General features: G+C 46.2%; 2 protein-coding genes across 2 annotated transcripts in view; both read right to left on the reverse strand.

Moving 5' to 3' along the window:
* Nucleotides 1–120: 120 nt before the first annotated feature.
* Nucleotides 121–7,219, reverse strand: LOC142786799 (gamma-aminobutyric acid receptor subunit alpha-1-like). Its single transcript, XM_075884447.1, has 2 exons — nt 6,975–7,219; nt 121–1,145 (listed from the first exon to the last, which is right to left on the reverse strand). The coding sequence occupies exons 1-2, from the start codon at nt 7,182–7,184 to the stop codon at nt 954–956; spliced, it is 402 nt and encodes a 133-aa protein (XP_075740562.1). The 5' UTR covers nt 7,185–7,219; the 3' UTR covers nt 121–953.
* A 205-nt stretch (nt 7,220–7,424) lies between these two features.
* LOC142786780 (glycine receptor subunit alpha-3-like) overlaps nt 7,425–18,547 on the reverse strand; it is a 29,302-nt gene continuing 18,179 nt past the window's right edge. Inside the window, exons 3-6 of the mRNA XM_075884422.1 lie at nt 11,301–11,383; nt 9,607–9,741; nt 8,073–8,194; nt 7,425–7,472 (exon numbers count right to left, since the gene is read on the reverse strand). Of these exons, the coding sequence (XP_075740537.1) occupies nt 7,425–7,472; nt 8,073–8,194; nt 9,607–9,741; nt 11,301–11,383 (388 nt within the window). The remainder of the gene's footprint in view (nt 7,473–8,072; nt 8,195–9,606; nt 9,742–11,300; nt 11,384–18,547) is intronic.

Raw genomic sequence — 18,547 nt, forward strand, 5'->3', positions numbered from 1 at the left:
TTTAGTAGAAAATAAATATTGTTGCCCTTTGCACAAACCCTTTCAACTTGCAATTTCATGTGCTACTATACTGCAGCGCTCTGAACTGTGCTTAGTGAAAAACAACTATGATATGCCTGCCAACCTACCACCTATCAGGGACGACAGCACATCACTACCATTCGGAGCTGTCAAAAATGCTGATGCATGTGGAAACCAATGTCTAGAGCTTTGACCGCTTATTTCACCACGCTTGACACACCGTTTGTTTAGCTGGAAAAGTCCTTCCTAGTAGTGCAGTGAGGCAGCATATGAGCGCAGCGTCATGGTTTTATTTCATATTTTGTGGGCTCTCCCAAAAAGCCCTTGAAAAATTGGCTCACAGGATTCAGGATATGAGTATGTATTATATTCAACGAAGATCACATGAGCTCCTTGCTTGGTAAACAAAAACATGTAAGAATGTTTTCACGGCTGGCATTGCCCACTGTTCAGTATGCTAAGAAAGGGAAAAAGGACAACCACCCGTATGTAGCATGAAACCACAAGGAAATCTGTACAGATTTCTCAGAAAGAAAAGCTGCTTAGTTGCCCAAAAATTCATCCTGGTCTGGTGTTTGAAACCGGGACCAACGCCTTTCCCGTTAGGTCGCTCTGCCAATTGAGCAAACAGGGAAGCTAGCTATTGACAGTGCGAGGGTGAATACATCGACAAGTCGAAGCACATAGACACAAGTATTGCGGATGAGGTGGTGCAAGGGTTAAGAAAAAGGTGGTTGTCTTCTTTTCCTTTCTTAATCCTTCCGCCACCTTGCGGGTTTCCACAGAACTAATTTGCTTAGTATGTTGTTTCACTGAAAAATAAATTGTGATGGGGGATAGGCCAGCTTTTGCCATGCTTTTCAAGATCACACACCACCTTGAAGAGCAGAGATTGTGGCTAAATTTCTTGTTCATGTCAGAAACGTGGCGTGTCAGGGATAATAGGACCTCTCAACGTAGAATGACCAGTAGACAATGTTGAAAAACCCAAACATGATGGGAAACATGTATCGAGCTACCCTTTCAAAAGCTTGAGACATTTTGACATTGCGGTGCAATTCCAGCTTGTGATCCTTGTCCATGGTCAGCAGGAACGGGTCTGTGCGGCGTCCATAAATCAGCCTCTGTAAGAGTGAGCCATTGTGAATGAGACTTTCGCGTCAATTATCGCTTTTGTGTTACAGTATCAAAACTTCATTTCCATGTTACTGAATTCAATTTGTGTGATGTGGTCTACATGTTAATCACAGCAAACCTTTCCAGATTTGTTAAGTGGTCTGATAATGGCTGTGTTGTCAATCGGCAAACAAAGACTGAATAGACACTCTATCGTACTTTTTAGCTTTTTTTGCACAATCCAAGCATTTCAAGAAGGTTCACATAGGTGTCCTGTGATAGTGGTATTCATAAGGTGGCGACACGTCCAGGTGGTCGAAGTTTCTAAAGCCCTCCACTACGGCATCTCTCATAATCATATGGTGGTTTTGGGACGTTAAACTCCACATATCAATCATAAATTTGCGATTTGGCGTGGGATTCCCCATACATGGTGTCTAGGTATATGCTTAAAACTTCAGCTTCTGCAAATATTAAATTGAGATCATAGGTGTTAATTTGCGGGGTGAAGATGGGCTGCTAGGCATCATCGTGGCTTGGTCCACATCAAGCAAGGCTACATGGTGGAAACTACACAAGGGGGAACGCACTATAAGCAATCAACTGTGTCTGTGAAAACGTTTCACTTTAGTCTTATGCAGATTCCTATGATGGAGGTACCAGCCATGTTGCTTTTTTTATTTATTATCTATCTTTCTATCTCTTCCTGTTTCTTTTACCTCATTTCTGTATCAGTTTCTTCCTCTCTTTTTGTCTTTTGTGCTCTTTCTTTCTCTCTATCGTTGCCTTATTCTATCCCATAATGTCTTGTTATTTTCTCTTTCTGTCTTGCTCTGTTTTCTTTCCTTATTTTTGGTGTGCTTTGTTCCTCAATTTTTCTATGTTTTCTTTTGTCACTGTACTTTTCATCTATTCACTTTATTTTTTTTATATATTTCTCTTTCTTTCTATACACGTGCTTTTGATCCCCTTCGCCGAGCAGCTTTTTCGTTAAAGCTTCATGGTGTGCGTAGTAGTGGGGCTCGCCCAATCCCTGTTATTCATATACAATTGAGGAGTTTTGCACGATGGAGCACAAGCTATGGACAGCTTTGCTGTTAATTTTTTTTTAAATTATGAGCTGTTCCACTTTGTAACCACAGAACCTGTTTATCTCACGGCACAGAAATGACCTTGTGGAGGCCAGTTTGGTATGTAAGTCATTGCTGTGAATGACCAGGCTGTTAGCGTTCAATATGTCTAAATTTTAGGGGCGAAGCTCCTTGAGCTGTGGGTCGTGCATCCACGATGTATGTAGTAGTAGTAGTCGTCATCGTAGCAGTAGGTAGCCACCTCTCGTTTGTCTTTGGAATGTCTGCTGGATGGCGGTAACTTGTATACAATGAATACATGGTGAAAATATGCGACACGGCGGTACTTGGAGTGTTCACTAGATTGACAGACGCATGGACGAACATTCTTTATTGTGAGGTAAAGAAAAACAATCCTCGAGCCGCACCATAAGTATATACTGACGGACGGAAGCACTCACAGACGGATGGACACATGGATGTATGCACAGACGGACGCTTAACCTTACTCATCATTCACTCCGTAAATATGCTGTGATTTTTTTGCCTGCTCTCTAGAGAGAACCAGGGGTTTTTGGCACGAAAACGTCGATGTGTCCACCATGTCCACTTTGGCGTAGTGCGTGATGGGGCCAAGCAGGATTAAAAGACCCTTGGATGACGCTCTTGACCACATCGACGCACCGAACCCGCCAGCATGTTCCCAGTGTAATGAGAAATAAAGTGGACGAAATGTTTAGTACCAGGACCATTAAACAAACTTGACAGGTATCGACTTACGTATTAAAGTGTTGGGATGTTTGGAAAATGATGCAAGAATTGCGTACCAACTTTCTAGGTTCGTCAGGCGGGCAGCCACATTAAACCTGATTCAAGGGCTAACAAGATTAGAGATCGTGAATGGACTCCGAAATGTGCATTCAAAAGTGGAGCTCTGGGGACAGCATTTGTTGTGGCGAAACGCATTCTGTTCATCTCATTTGTCTTCCGAAATGCCAAAGCTTCGTGACGTTACTACGTTGCGGGGGAATTGCCAGAAACAGGGGACACCCTGCTCGCCGACCTCCAGCCCGTCAGTCGAGGCCGAAGTGGACAGTCCATAAGGTGGACACATCGAGAATCGCGCCCCAGCTTTGCTTTAAAAGTAAAGCTAAGTTTCTTGTCTCATCCATATAATCCCACGTTGAATGCGTAAGAAATGGCCTGCAAGCACTGCAGGAATGCTCTTGCCAAAGCATAGAGATGCCTCAAAGGGAGTGAAAGGTGTGTAGAACGAACTTGGCATTCTCAGCCTAGCTAAGGGATGTCAAGTTGCACCTTGTATTACAATTGATCGAAAAAAGAAAACGATTCTGGCTTTCACCTTTCAGTTGATTTAAAAGTATTAGCTACATTTTGACTCTAGTACTGAGACACTGCTGTATATCGCGGCATTAGTCTGCTGCTTCTGCTAACCACATTAATTTGTTCCCAGTGTTATTTCATAAAGTAAGATTTTCAGAATCCAGCAGTTTGTTTATTGGTTTGTTTAGAAAAATATTGCTGACTAGGTTATTTGAAGACTCTCAATTAAGTGCATGGCGCTTTTCTTTTTGCATTATTGAGTGAAATATAAAATGCTCATGAGATGATTGTCTTCATGAGATTAGCAAAGAATCTAAATATTTCTAACTCTTCATAAAAGTGGAATAACTATTCAGGTGCCTGAAAGTAAGTGAAACTTTCTCTATAAAGTGTACTCAGGGTATGAAATTAGCGGCTGCAGAGTGCTCTAATATGAAAAATCACCTGCTCTAAAAGTTCTCCCAATCATAGGTCCTCTGGAGCATCACTGCTTTCTTTATTCTCCTTTGCATCCCTCTTTCCATCCGAGTGAGCGTTCAACAACGCTGATCACCTTCAACCCCTCCGTCCGAGCCCTTTTTTTTTCTCGACAGTATCGGTGAAGCGCCGCCCTTTCCGCAGAGCCTCACCCTTGCCCCTCAGGTCACGTGACCGCGACTGCTATTGCTATGAAATGGTGACCCCGGTGTATCAATATAGTTACGCGGTAAAATGTCGACCTTGCCGCCAATGACATTGGTTCTTCAAAAGACCGTCTTGGAGACGTGCCAGTCAGGAGACGCCACTCGAACAGACGGCCTCAAGGACGACTGCTGGAAAACGAACGCAACATTTGTTAACGTTATTGACGTCGTTGTCACTTCGCGCCTCATTTATCCGATGCAGGTGAAGTTGATTTCACGGAGTTGTGAATCACAGGTGGGCTCCAGTAAGCCGATGTGTTGTTTATGTGACCGTGCGTAGATCGGTCAATTTCGTATATAACGAGTATAACGAACGGACCCGTCCAGCAAGAAGTGTTGCTGCTTTTACTAGTTTGGCACTTATTTCGTAAAATACGTTAGAGAACGGCGACTTGTCTTTTCACGCATTTTCAACGTAATGCCAGCTGCACGCGTAACTCAGATGTGTTAGTACCTTTCTTTGTATTGTCTTAATGGGCGATAAACCGCCGCAGAGCGTTATCGGCTTACGCTGGATGATATCTGAATCAATCTTGCTCGTTTCGTGGCCGGCCTAACTATAGCAACGAGTGACCGAGCCAAGTGAATTCAAGACCGACTGCTCAACACACGACGATGACGCGGCTCCTTGGTTCAAGGTTTCTAGATAATGCACAATGTGCGCAGGCCAACTCGCGACACGGAGCACGCTGCAAAATTCCGGCAACCTAACCGGTGCTGTTGAAACCAGCAGTGTAGCGTTGTTCACGCATAGATGGCTTGGAAAATGCCTCAGCCGTGCGCATGGCGCCTAGCCGCGTCTGGTGTGCTCCAAGTGACGAGTGTCGAAAAATGGCAACTTGCACGCGTACAAGACAGGTGGCTCGGCTCAGGGGTAAAGAAGAGCGTCGCTTCGTGTAGAAGCGTGCTACGACGGTGCAAGTGACACTACTGTATTCCACAAGATGAGCCACCAGAAAAACGACATCGCAAGCCCTCATCGCTTCGTACTCCGCATGCTTCAAAACAAAGCAGTGCGCGTGAAAGAACTCGGCGCTTGTTCGCTTCTTCTGGAGCTGTAACCATGCACGATGTGTGTACAAGGGTGACATCTACGTTTGAGAGCCCCGGTGTCTTGAGTGTTATTCTTTAGAACAAAGGAACTGACGCAGGAGATGAGTCAACACACTATCATGCAACGACGAAATTCAAGGATATGCTAAGCCCGAGCATGCAGGTCATGCGGTGAGCATCTTTTTTTGGATAGTTATTATTTGCCTAAACCCCAACGCCTTATCTAAACACCAGGCTCATTTCCTCTGCTTCTGTCTCAATAGCTTTACGCATATGGTTCTTGCCGATCGAAGTAGCGTATATATTTTGAACGGATTGAAACGCGACTATTTAGGACTTGTTAATGCACGTATATTTTCGCTTGAACCGTATTCACTGCCTACCATATCTCTGCAATGTTGACTCGAATAATTGCATTAAAGCAGACATTAACTTTGGGGTCGACATTGGTAGCGACGTGCCCTGGTTATCTCAAGGAACATGGCGTAAGAGTTCTCATAATGAAGTTTTGATGTCATGTTTCAATAGGTGAATACTGTAGTACATATTTTATTTATAGTTTATGTTTAGGTCAGTCAAAACAGGGGATTACTCGAAATGTTTTTTTATATACTATGGTGGCGAGCCACCATGATTATGGAGTACGTATGGTTTTGTTTGGTTAGGGCATGTTTCCATTTCGGAATATGTTTTGCATGTTTTGCAAAGCATAAAATACACGCACGTGTGGACACAAACACAGACAGGTTTTGAGAGCGAGGTTGAGTCCATGGAGCTCGCTGTTGAAGCCGTCGTGCCACCTTCGTTCTCATAATGCCGTTCTCGTCTTCGCTTTCAAGCCAACATCATGCGGTCATGTAGGCGATACTTCTTAACTTGTCTATTTTCATTTCGTTTACTCTGATTGAGCAGCTTGCGTTCGCATTTTGCTTCTACGTCCGACACATTGCCCCAGTGGCGCAGGAGAATGAATGAGGCCACTCCATGGTATATTCGCATTTATGGTGGCTTTCTGCTTTTGTATTCGAAGCTATGACTGGTATGGCTTGACCAGAGGAGACCAGACGGGACCTCTGTTATACAGTGTGGGCAGTTCGGCTCATCTAAATATTGAATTGTTCTTTGATTGCACGCTTTGTCAAACCTTTTCAGGTTTCTCCCGGGGATTTGACTAATGTGGCCTACTATTTAATGTAATAATTTCTCGGATAAACTTAAGCCCCCAAATATGATGAAAAGAGACGTCGTAGTTCATGGTTACAAAAATTTCGACCACCTGTCGTTCTTTACGTGCTCCTAAATCTTAGCGAAGGGACCCCTATAACATTTTTCATCTATCGAAATGCGGTCGCCGCAGCCGGGATTCTATCTCGCGACCTTCTTTTCGGTGAGTGGTCAAGTACTGCATGCCATTAGAAGACCGTGTCGAGGATATATTGTGGTTCGCTCCATCGCCGCAATAGTGCATGCCAGTCATTTGCGTAAGAAACGTTTAGTACTTTCAGAGGAACGAGTCATAAGCGATTATTAAGCATTTGGCTAGGGCACAAGCTATCGTGGCGGCTTGGGCTTGCTGGAAACTCAAGGCAGCATACTTGCAGTGCGAGGACAGCTCAGTGGAAGCATTTCCATAAATAAATAAAGCGTCGTACTTATCACTGTTCATTGTGCACCTGGTAGTAAGTACCTGATAGATGTCGACGACCCAGTGGTCCACGCGTCGCACGCAGAGCGGCCTGAGGCGCACCCGTACGAGGTAGTGTGTGCAGGTGGCCACGCTTAGCAAGGCGAAGACGAACATGATGCAGGTGGCGTACCACACGTCGATGGCCTTCACGTACGCCACCCGCGGTATGGTGGTGCGAACGCTGCTCGCCAGAGACACGAGCGTCAGCATCGTCACCGCTCCCAGGGCCACTCGGGCTTGAGGTATCTCCACCTGTGCGTTAGAACACATTGTATGATGGTGCATCATGGCAGAACTAATTATGTTACCCAGAAGTGGGTGTCCGGGCCCGTTTGGAGACAGTTCTAAGTTTGCGATATAAGGGTTTGGAAGAGGAAAGCAGAGTTTCTTATGGAAGCTCTTAAAGGAAACCGCGGCGTTGTGATCGTTTGATTGTCATGGAAGTCATGGTTAGGACTTGTATTTTTCCAGAAATTGTGCTTCAGGAGTTGTGCTATTCTACAAAAACAAAACAAAAACATAAAAACACACGTAGAGCTTTACCCAGTTGGGTGCGCAAATTGAAATATTCGTGCAATATTGAGTGCTTTGAAGACGGCCGTTAAACTGACAGCTTATTTAGCCTCACCAGGCAATTTATGGTGTGGGTAATGCAGAAACGTGCAATTGTAAAGACAGTACTTTGCGCCAGGAGCCTTGTTTCATTTTTTTTCCTATCAAGGCTGCTACTCTCGCCTGGCGTAGGGAAGTAGTACGAGGGTGATTCTGGATTTTCTCAACCCGCATGCAATCATTATAAACTGCAGTTCAAAAGTTTTGCTTTGGGCCAAAATTTGCAGCTTGCAACTTATTACTGCCAGTTCTTCTGACGGTGCATGTCAATGTTTCGCGCCATAAGAGTAACAAGTCTGAGCGCTTTGTACTTTACGTGTTTAGCTTCACGATCACCTTGTGCACAAATCACGGGGCTGTTGACAATATGGTAATATAAGCGTGACACTTCCGCAGGGTGTGCAATCAAACCAGCCTCACATATGGTGGCGTATAGCCTTACTCATGGAAGCGCTTGTTCAAGCAGAAGGTTTCCTTCTCACTCACCTTTAGCCAGAGGCAAATCCACGACGCACAAACAATCAGACTGCTGGGAAGGTACACGTAAATGAGGTGGTATCCACGCAGACGTCGTAGCACAAACGTGTACTGGAGAACCGTGAAGTTCCCTGAAAGTTGCAGATGCTTTAATTTGCTAGAACTCGGCGATAGATTATGCGCGTTGCGAAAGCCACCATCTCGAACGCCAGTGCAACGTTTTGGAATCACTGCATGCACACGAAGGGTCAAAAAGAGAAAAAAAAATGAAGCTGACCCTAACCATAATTTCTCTGAAAATTGTTGGAAAGTACCGTCTTTTATGTTTTGCCGCACTGCACGCCCTCCTCTCCCGCCTAGTGCCTCACGGGCCGTGTTTCTTTCTGCCGCACATTTAGCTCGCGTACATTCATCGCGTGATTGATCACCCTGCTTCAGGCTCCTCCCGGTCACAAACGTCACGCGCTTTATCATCGTGACATAGCATTCTTAATATTGTTACGCCAATTGAATGACGTGGCACTTGCACCGTAGAATATTCACGAGGTACATTTACAACCGCGGTCGTTCAGCTGACCGGTTCAGCTCGGAGAGCGAGTAGCGGGAGGTGTTCGTTCTCTTCGTCGCCCCGCCGCGGTGGTCTAGTGACTAAGGTACTCGGCTGCTGACCCGCAGGTCGCGGGATGTAATCTCGGCTGCGGCGGCTGCATTTTCGGTGAAGGCAAAAGTGCTGTAGGTACGTGTGCTCAGATTTGGGTGCTCGTTAAAGAACCCCAGGTGGTCGAAATTTCCGTAGCCCTCCACTACGGCGTCTCTCATAATCATATGGTGGTTTCGGGACGCTAAACCCTACAAATCATCATCGTTCTCTTCGTCGGGCACACACGCACATGGTTCAGGAGGCTGGTATTATACATGTTGCAATATGAATGTGAGGGAGACTCGGGCTATGGGGCCGGCGGCGAATCAAACGGCACGGCAGCCGTTTGATAGAGGGTTCTAAGAAGGCTCGGTCTGTGGGGAGAGGAGGCTCAGCCTGTTGGATAAAAGCGCCGAAGAGGAGGAGAGTTTCACTACTTTCTACATGAAGGGGGCTTACGTAATCCATGACTTAGGTGCCTAGTATAGCTGCCTTCGTGCTTGGGCGTTCGGGTGTCCGGCTGTATTGTTTAATGTTAACTTTGATATGTCGTCGCTCTGCCGAAGCGGATCTGAGGTCACACACAAAGGAGTGTGTGGTTGCGATATGCGCCGCAATAATCCCAGCTCCCAGCAATAAAACCACTTGTTACTACAATCAACCAATTCAATTAATTTGATCAGTTATCCTGACACGTCTTTGGTCCATATCTTGACTAACGCTCCGCTATCTATGTATTTATTATAGTTTAATCTGAACCAGAACAACATATAATGAGCCAGTTTTATTTCTATCCCCCCCCCCCCCCTTCTTTTTTAAAGGAAAGCTGGAGGTGCTTGAAAGAGACACAACTCTGGTACTTGGTGCTAGATTTACTGAAGAGTAAGAGAAAAGTGGTCTAACCTGTTGGCAGCTGTTGGATGAATGTGGTGTTGTAGCTGTCGACGAGCATGAACTCGGAGAGAGTGAGTGGGTGCGTGAGTGTCGCCGGGTTGTCCTCCTTCCAGATCAGGGCGATCTCGTTCTCTGTGTACGCGTCTGCGTTTGCAAAGAGAAATGGCCTCAAAGACCACTAAAGTGAACAAAACAATCGGCTTAGATTGGTAAATTGTACTCTTAGAGCTCTAATGCTGTGAATTTGGCTACCATGGGTTTAATAATGGCGGACGAAATGGTCAGAGTTTCATTTTTAAATTTTGCGCCGAAATGCCGCGTGTGACGTCACGAACTTGAATGTGTTGTTTTCGTATTTTTGCGGCATTGTTCACGAAATTTCTCGGAATTTTGTATGTTAGGTCTATGTATGATTCTTGCAACAGCGTTCCTTACTTTTATTGACTAAAAACTACTTAGGACCTAGCATCATCATCATCATCATAATCATCACCACCACCATTATTGTCATCAGCCGGGCTATGCCCACTACACAGCAAAGGCATTTCCCCTGTACCGCCAATCGACCCGGGTATGTACTTTCTGTTGCCACGTTATGCCCGTGAACTTTTTGATCTCATTTGCTCAACTAATAGTCTGTCTCCCCTTAATGGGTTTGCCTTCTTTCAGAACATAGTCAGCGACCCGTGGTTATCCTGTCTACGCGCTACGCTCCCGGTCCATATCTATTTCTTTTTCTCTGTTTCAACTATGATATACTTATTCTCCGTTTGTTTCTTGCCCCACTCTGCTCTCTTCCTGTCTGTTTACCTATCGCTTTCTTTTCCATTGCTCGCTGCGTGGTGCTAAATTTAAGCTGAACCCTCTTTGCAAACCTTCTGCTTCGTATGTAAGCGCCGGCAAGATGCAACTGTTATATACCTTCCTTTTGAGGGATAGTGGTTAACTGCCATTCATCATTTCAGAAGGCTTCCCATATGTGCTCCACCCCATCCCTACCTATTCTTTGTTGTTATTTCATCCACGTGGTTCAGCTAAGGTGGTTACTACCTGTCCAAGTAGACGTATTCCTCTACTATTTCAGTGTCTCGTAATCTACCGCAATGCGTTGTTCTCTGCCGAGTCAGTGTGGTGTCGGAGCACGTTAACGATCACCAGATCATCTAAATTTCTTTAGCATTTCTCTGCGGCGTGTCTCATAGTCAGATCGTCGGTTTGTCATGTGATACCAATAAGTGAATGAATGAATAAGTAATGCTAGGAAAAGTCAGAGAGAAATAAATTAGGGAAAAGATGAAACATAACCAGATTTCAACAATCTGGTTTGCTTAACTATACTAGGGGCAGGGGAAGGGTAAAGGAAAATGGATGATGAGCAAGGAGCAGCCTTGCAAAAAGAAACAAACAAGAGAACAAAGTGGAGGAGTGGGAGTACTAGAACCTGACTAATAGAACACTGCCACGTCACAAACAGAAATTTATAGGTGGTATAGTAGCCTTTTAAACAGTCTATTGGGCAGTATTTTAGCGACGTTTTTTGAACACGCATTCGATGACCTTCATTGTTCGCGAAAAATTGCGTCCGTCAGAATAAACCTGCGGCAGCTCATTTTGCACTGTGAGCAAGACGTCTTTGTTAAATCTAGTTAATTTACTCGTAAGATTACATATTCTCAGTAAATAAAAGAAAAAAACGCACTCACATGGTCGCATAATGATGTGACATTTCTGCGTGTCGAAGGGGTAAAGCTGGAAGTCCAATGTGCACGACAGTCGAAGGTCCAGCCTAGCGGGACCACAGAAAGCATGATGAGATGGGGCAACACCCACGTATATGTTTCGGTTACAAAAATGACGTCAAGAAATTTAAGCGATAAGATGGCAAAGAAAAAAAAAGCTGTTAAAAAGTAGCGTACACAACGTTGCTCCGTCCAAAATTAGAATACGCATCTGCCATCTGGGACCCACAACAAATATATGTCATCAATACCATAGAAGCCCTGCAGAAGCGTGGTGTGCGATTGATTTTTTATAATTACTTCCACTACAGTCCCGTGACCACGTTGAAGAACGCTGAGTTTGAGAATTCGCACTTTGCCGAAAAATTTCTAGTTTATCACTGTTCCATAAACTTTGTCATCATTATTCTCTTTACGACGAATTCTTTCAGTCACCGCTAGCTATCTTTCCCCACGGTCGTGATCATACATATAAAGTCAGACGTACAAACTACCCGTCTTCACATTACGCTCATTAATTTTTGCCATGCACAACTATACCGAGTGGGACACATTACAATCACACATCGCCATGAAACACAACCACGGCAAATTACAGAATCTTCTTTATGCTCAACTTACCACATAATCATAGTATGTCAATTTTGCTTTTTGTCGTCATCTGAGGTTACTTTCTGGTAAATGCGGTTGCTGTTTCATGATGTTTGTGTTTGAAAATGATTATTGTACATTGCTTCTCTTCATTTACTTTCAGAATTTTTTTGCAACGTTTGAATTCCTCAACAAAGCGGTGTCTGTCCGCCCATGTAATAGGGTCGTCATGAGAGCTTTTGGTGGGTTTTTTTTAAAAAAAGGAGTCGAGCCCATAACCTCTCGATCGCAAAACACGTGCCGGCCATGCTATCCACTGCGTTACAATCACGTAATCGGGTGGCCTTACAAGTGCGCCTTTTATTTCTTTCACTTTCTTCTCACAGTGCTCCTATTTGGCGGGGTCGCTTTCTGGAAGCAAAAAAAAAAGTAACGCATCATGACCATGGCCTGTGTGACTAGCTCCTATAACACGTGGTTGCTACACATTCGGCGCAATTCGTAAACATCCTAACACACAGTGAGGTGGTGACCTCCTAAGCATGTGCGTGGGTCATGCTTAGGAGGTCATACCACGGGTCGTGCTTCCCCGATGTATGTAGTAGCAGCAGGTAGTCACTTCCTGGTTAGTCCTCGGAATGTACGCTGGATGGTGATACTTCTATATGATGAATATATAAGAAGATGCGAGATGGTGGTACTTGGAGTGCTCACAGGGTCAATGAACAGACAGACATACAGACGGGCGTATGGACCGACAGACATACAGACAGACAATTTATTTAGACTGCATGTGTGTTCGTGCGTGTGTGCGTGTATATATTGTGGGGCCTCACTGTGGTGAGCGCCACGCTCTTGGAGTGAACGGACAGAGTAGACGCGGTCGGAACTAAACAAAACAACAGAAACATTTCGTTAGCTACTTTTAGAACGACGATATGGTCAGCCGGATTAATATACATCAATTGTGATCTACACGCTAACACTGCCTTACACAATATTACACAACACTCAAAAACATAACAAACAAAAGAACACACACAAGGCGGCTTCGCCAGCGCTTGACTCGCCACGGCCCTCACTGCGCAGCCCGCGGTATTGCGCACCGGGGATCCACCGCTAGAGACAACCGTTCGCGCCAACCGCCACCTGTCAAAGAGAACCGCTTCTCTCTCCCCTGCCACCAACAAGGCTTACTGCCAGGCGTCACCGCTGACGTTACCGTTCTAACAACCATGATGATGATGGTGGTGATAAACGGTCGCGAGCACAACGCCACCTAGCACTCGATAGTCGTAAACCCGAAATGCGGCCTATGTGCGAAATGCGTGCGCCGCGAGGCGCGAACAACTTTACACGGGTGATAGCACTCCCGCAATATAGATGGATTCAAGATTGCAAGCTTTGTGCCCCACAAAGACTTCCGGGCGCGAAATTGAAATTGCCGGCCGCTCATCTCAAGACAGAGGGAAAAGGAAGAGTGCGAGGAGGACGCCAGCGCCAGCGGCATGATTGCTCACGCGCTATTGGTTCCTCTCTGTAGGTCACGTGCACGCCTGTAGGTGACGTGCTGGTGACACACGCACGCGCCCGCGATGGAATGTGCGGAGTTTTTCTGGCTGTTCCATCGTACGGAAGCACCCACAACCTGTCGCAACACTTTCTCTACCTTTCCCTTCTGCCTTTTTGTGTCCCTCTTTCCCTCTCCGTGTAGGAGCTGAGCTGAACAGTGCTACCCGCAGAGTTGCAAAGGAGAGGCTGTATGTTTTGTTTTGTTTTCTTCAATCAACGCCCTTCGCCATACGCGAACTTACTACGGGTAATTCTCTTGTGGAACACATCTTGTGGTCTGTGCTGTTTTTTCTGCGTTCCACAGAACACCAGCGGGGTCTTCAGCCCCCTACATCGTGGTCATGGATGTACAATCCCCGGAGATCCCGCCCAGTACCAGTTCATCCACGGGCATTGCTTCAAGAAAGCGTGGAAATCCATCTAGTGAGAGCGAGGGCACCAAGCTGTACTCTGCATCAGACTACGAGTCCTCGGAAGACGACTTCGAACCTGTGCTCTACCGCAAGGCCAAACGAAGAATCATGAACGCATCATCGGCATCAAGTACAGCCACTGTGAGGACAGCGCCTCAGCGATGGCCTCATTCCAATCTGTTTGTGCCGCAGACTACTACTGCCAATCTACGCTTCCTCAACAGGCAAGCACTGTCCATGTACCTTGAAAACATTGTGCCTAACGAGATTAAGGACATCAGGATAAACACGAGGAAGAATATTTTGGCAGTCGACGTGAGGAACCCAAGTGCACTGAACATGCTACAGCATGTGTCAGAGCTGGGAAACATCAAAGTCCGATCCATCATACCAGCGAATGGTGACACCGTAACAGGAGTGATCTATGACATAGACATTGAAATCGCCAATGAAGATCTTCCTGTACTGATAAAACCAGTGAGTGAAAACAACGTCATTGTGCATGCTGGTCGCCTAGGCAACTCTCGTTGTGTGCGACTAACGTTCAAGGGTGACTGTCTTCCCTCTTACGTGAAGGTGGGCCATTTCCGTCACCAGGTTCGCCCATTTATTCCGAAGCCTATGCAGTGTTTCAAGTGCCAGAAGTTTGGCCACGTGCAGGGCGTTTGCAGAAATTCCGCCGTGTGCCCCCGATGCGCTGAACACCACTCAGAAGACGACTGTAATGCAACTACGTTGAAATGCCCCAACTGCCAAGGAGCTCACAGTGCTTCCTCCAAGGACTGTCCTCAGATTAAGAAAGAGATTGATATTCTGAGGCAAATGGTGCGAGACAACTCGACTCACAGAGAAGCTGCGCAAAAAGTAAGGCGAAGGCGTCGTCATCGTCGAAGGTCCTCACGAAGGACAGTGCAAAATCTGACGAGAAAGTCAGAAACTCAAGTGAAACCGACAGGCGCGGCTCCTAGCACGGCAAACATCTGCTCTGAAAGAGAAGATGCTGGAAGATCTCTCTCTCCAAAGGAATGGCCACCCCTTCAGCCTAGACGATCTCTTGAGCCTCAACAGAAGCCGCCTACACGACCTGTCGAGCCTCAACAGAAGCCGCCTCAAGAACAAGCACAAAATGCTGCAACGGCCGGGAAGCCAGATCATCGCGTGATGGTGACGCTAAGATCATTAGTGGACACCATTCGCATATTGTTAAGCGACATGAATACACCGTCAGCCAAAAGTGCCCTTCAAGTACTGGACGCGCTTAGTCCAGTGCTAGCAGCCTTAGAGTAGACCATGGCTAACCCACCACTGTCTTTCCGGGATGAGGTTCGTAAAGCAGCAATACTGCAGTGGAATGCCAGGGGACTGAGATCGCGCATTGGTGACTTTCGTCGATTTGTGTACGTCAATATGTTTCCCGTAATTGTCATTTGTGAGCCGAACTTATCGAGTGCAATACGACTCTCGGGATACGAACCTTTTATGTCGCCTACTGTTACTGAAAGCAGCAAGGTTCTGGTGTACATTCGCCGAGACCTCACTTACATCCTTCAACCTGTACCACCTCATGATGGAAACTAATACGTATGCTTAAGAGTGAAAAAGAGGAGGCTCAATATCACTGTGGTTGGCGCATACCTATCACCATCAAGCCGTTTCGATCAAAAAAGATTACGATACATCATAGCGTTAACTCCTGACCCATGTGTTATCATTGGGGATTTTAACGCGCATCATACATTATGGGGAAGTCAGAATACCAACATGAAAGGCAGAAGCTTGGTGTCTTTTGCCTCCGACAACCAACTTTGGTTACTGAATGATGGCAGTCCTATATTTTCACGTGGCTCCACATACATTAGCTGTCTCGACTTGGCTTTTGTTTCGCAAAGCCTAGTGAAACATACTGAATGGTTCACGGATATAGAAACGCACGGGAGTGATCACATTCCAACATACGTCAAGATCAGAAGATTGTCGCCTCCTAAAGTGCGCGACATTGTTAAAAGAGTGGACTGGAAAAAATTTCAGTCCCGTATGGAAGACCAATGCCAAGAACACATATCCGATTCAAGAGAGGCCATCAAGAGCACTGTAAAAGAGACTGTGTGTACGATCCCATGCCCTGTAAGAATCATGGACATCGACATAGAGCTGGAGCGGCTTCGAGCCTTGCGACGACGAGCTGAAAGAAGGTACCGGCGCACGAAGGACATAGAAGATTTACTGACTGCTAGACGTATTCAGAAGAAGATCAAATGTCGCTTGGACAAGCTAGAATTCCAACGCTGCATTACTTTCTGCGAGTCACTCGACCCTCGTAAGCCTTTATCGCAGATATGGAGGACGGTTAGAGGTTTGCGGTCATCGCCCATTCAGAAGTCACCATTCAAGGCCTTTGCCCTTCACCAAAATCGACCAGATGTGGACGTTGCTGAAGATTTCTGGACGTTGCTGAAGAGTTCTGTGCCGGATTATCAGGGCAAACTACAGCCATCAGCAGCTCACCACTCTCGAGCAGTTGTCCGCCACCACGTGACTCCTGTATGGACTACCCTTTCACCATTCAGGAGCTCAAAGCAGCACTCGCTTCATGCAACAAGACCTCCGCACCAGGACCTGACGGAATCTCCTACAGAGCCCTGTGTCATCTGGGTGAGCGCGCGAGAATAGCTCTACTTCAGCTATATAATGATTGTTGGCTAGAGGGCACTGTCCCCTTAAGTTGGAAAACTAGTCGTCTAGTACCATTACTAAAACCTGGCAAATCACCATTGGATCTCTCCTCCTATCGCCCGATCGCATTGGCTAGTTGCGTGGGTAAAGTAATGGAGAGAATGATCCTCGGCCGACTCGAGTGGTACTTGGAGTATCATGAGATATACCCAAATGCCATGGCTGGCTTCCGACGTGGTCGATCATCGATCGATAGCGTCATCGACCTAATCACGTACGTTGAACACGAGAAAGGCCATAAGCGTCTTTGCGCCTCTCTGTTCTTTGACGTTAAAGGAGCCTATGATAACGTTACACATGAAGCCGTCCTTACCGCACTAGAAGAGATTGGAGTGGGTGGCCGAATGTTTAAGTGGATACGCAGTTATCTCCAAATGCGATCCTATTTTGTGAGTGCAGAGACCGAGAACACGTCTACACATTTCAATTGTCGTGGCGTCCCTCAGGGTGGTGTACTGAGCCTTGTGCTATTCAATATAACACTAATCGCTCTCCACACGCACCTACCAAACAATATTTATCTATCAACATACGCTGATGACATCTGCATCTGAACATCTGCGGTAACTCGCCTGCAGTTACGAGCGAGAATACAGAGAGCTGCTACTGCAACTACTTTGTATCTACGCAATCGAGGCCTGGAAGTTTCCTCCGGAAAGTGCGCTCTTCTGGTATTTACGCGCAAACCCATGTCGAATTACAGAGTGTCAATTAACGGTCAAAATATACCGTATCGTCGATCTCACAAATTTCTAGGTGTCATAGTCGACAGAGACATATCATGGAGCTCTCATGTGACGTATTTGAAAAAGCGATCGACAGGCATATGCCATCTTTTCAAGTTTCTCGCTGGAAAAACTTGGGGAATGCAGCCTAATGCTATGTTACGACTGTATAGGGTGCTTTTCCTCGGCTTTTTACGATACAGCCTGCCTACATTATTAAACGCCAGCAAAACAAGTCGACGCATGATACAAAGCGTTCAAGCACCGGCGCTTCGAATATGTCTAGGTCTGCCTCAGGGTGCCTCAACAATGGCCACTATAGCTATAGCCAAAGACCACCTCGCGCAGACCCATATTGAAATTGAAGCTTTGAGAACACACATAAGGCATGTGCAACCACAACAACGGCAGCAGAGCTTGCAGCGCTTCACGCTGCGCTGCGTTTCATTAACGACCAGAGCACGCAACGGTGGACGATTTTTTGCGACTGCAAGCCGGCACTGCAGTCACTTCTGTCAAATCTACGCCGTGGTCCACACGAGCAGTTGGTATTTGAAACCGCAGAAATGCTACACCATATAACAGAGAAAGGGCACCACGTTATATTTCAGTGGTTGCCAAGCCACTGTGGAATTATCGGTAACGAACGAGCTGATCAAGCTGCCCGTTCAGCCCATACAGAAGACAACGACCAGTCAATACCTCTCTCAAGGACGGACGCTGCTAGGAGGCTCCGCATGCTTGCTCGCCAACGCTCCCTGGCTCTTCGGAATGAGCCTCTCTTTACGCATACAAGATTATGATTCCTTGATCCAACGTTAAGCATGCAGCTTCCAACATAAATTCGACGAGGCGACGCTACTTCTCTGTGCAGACTATGGTTGGGAGTCGCGTTTACCCGTGCGTACGTGTTCCGCATAGGTATGGCCGACACTGCCGACTGTGCACACTGCAGAGATGAAGAAACAATTCGACATATCCTGTGTGACTGCCCGAAATACAACCTGGAAAGACAACACCTTTCTAATAAACTAAACAGGTTAGATGACCAGCCGCTGTCAGAAGAAAGTATACTGCGCCATCGTCATGACTCATCGTCACAGAAGAAAGCCGTGCAAGCGCTACTGGGCTTCTTACGAACTACTGGCCTGTCGGAACGCCTCTGAGTGGACTGATT

The sequence above is a fragment of the Rhipicephalus microplus genome, unplaced genomic scaffold (assembly GCF_043290135.1).
Source record: "Rhipicephalus microplus isolate Deutch F79 unplaced genomic scaffold, USDA_Rmic scaffold_32, whole genome shotgun sequence".
NCBI lineage: Eukaryota > Metazoa > Arthropoda > Arachnida > Ixodida > Ixodidae > Rhipicephalus > Rhipicephalus microplus.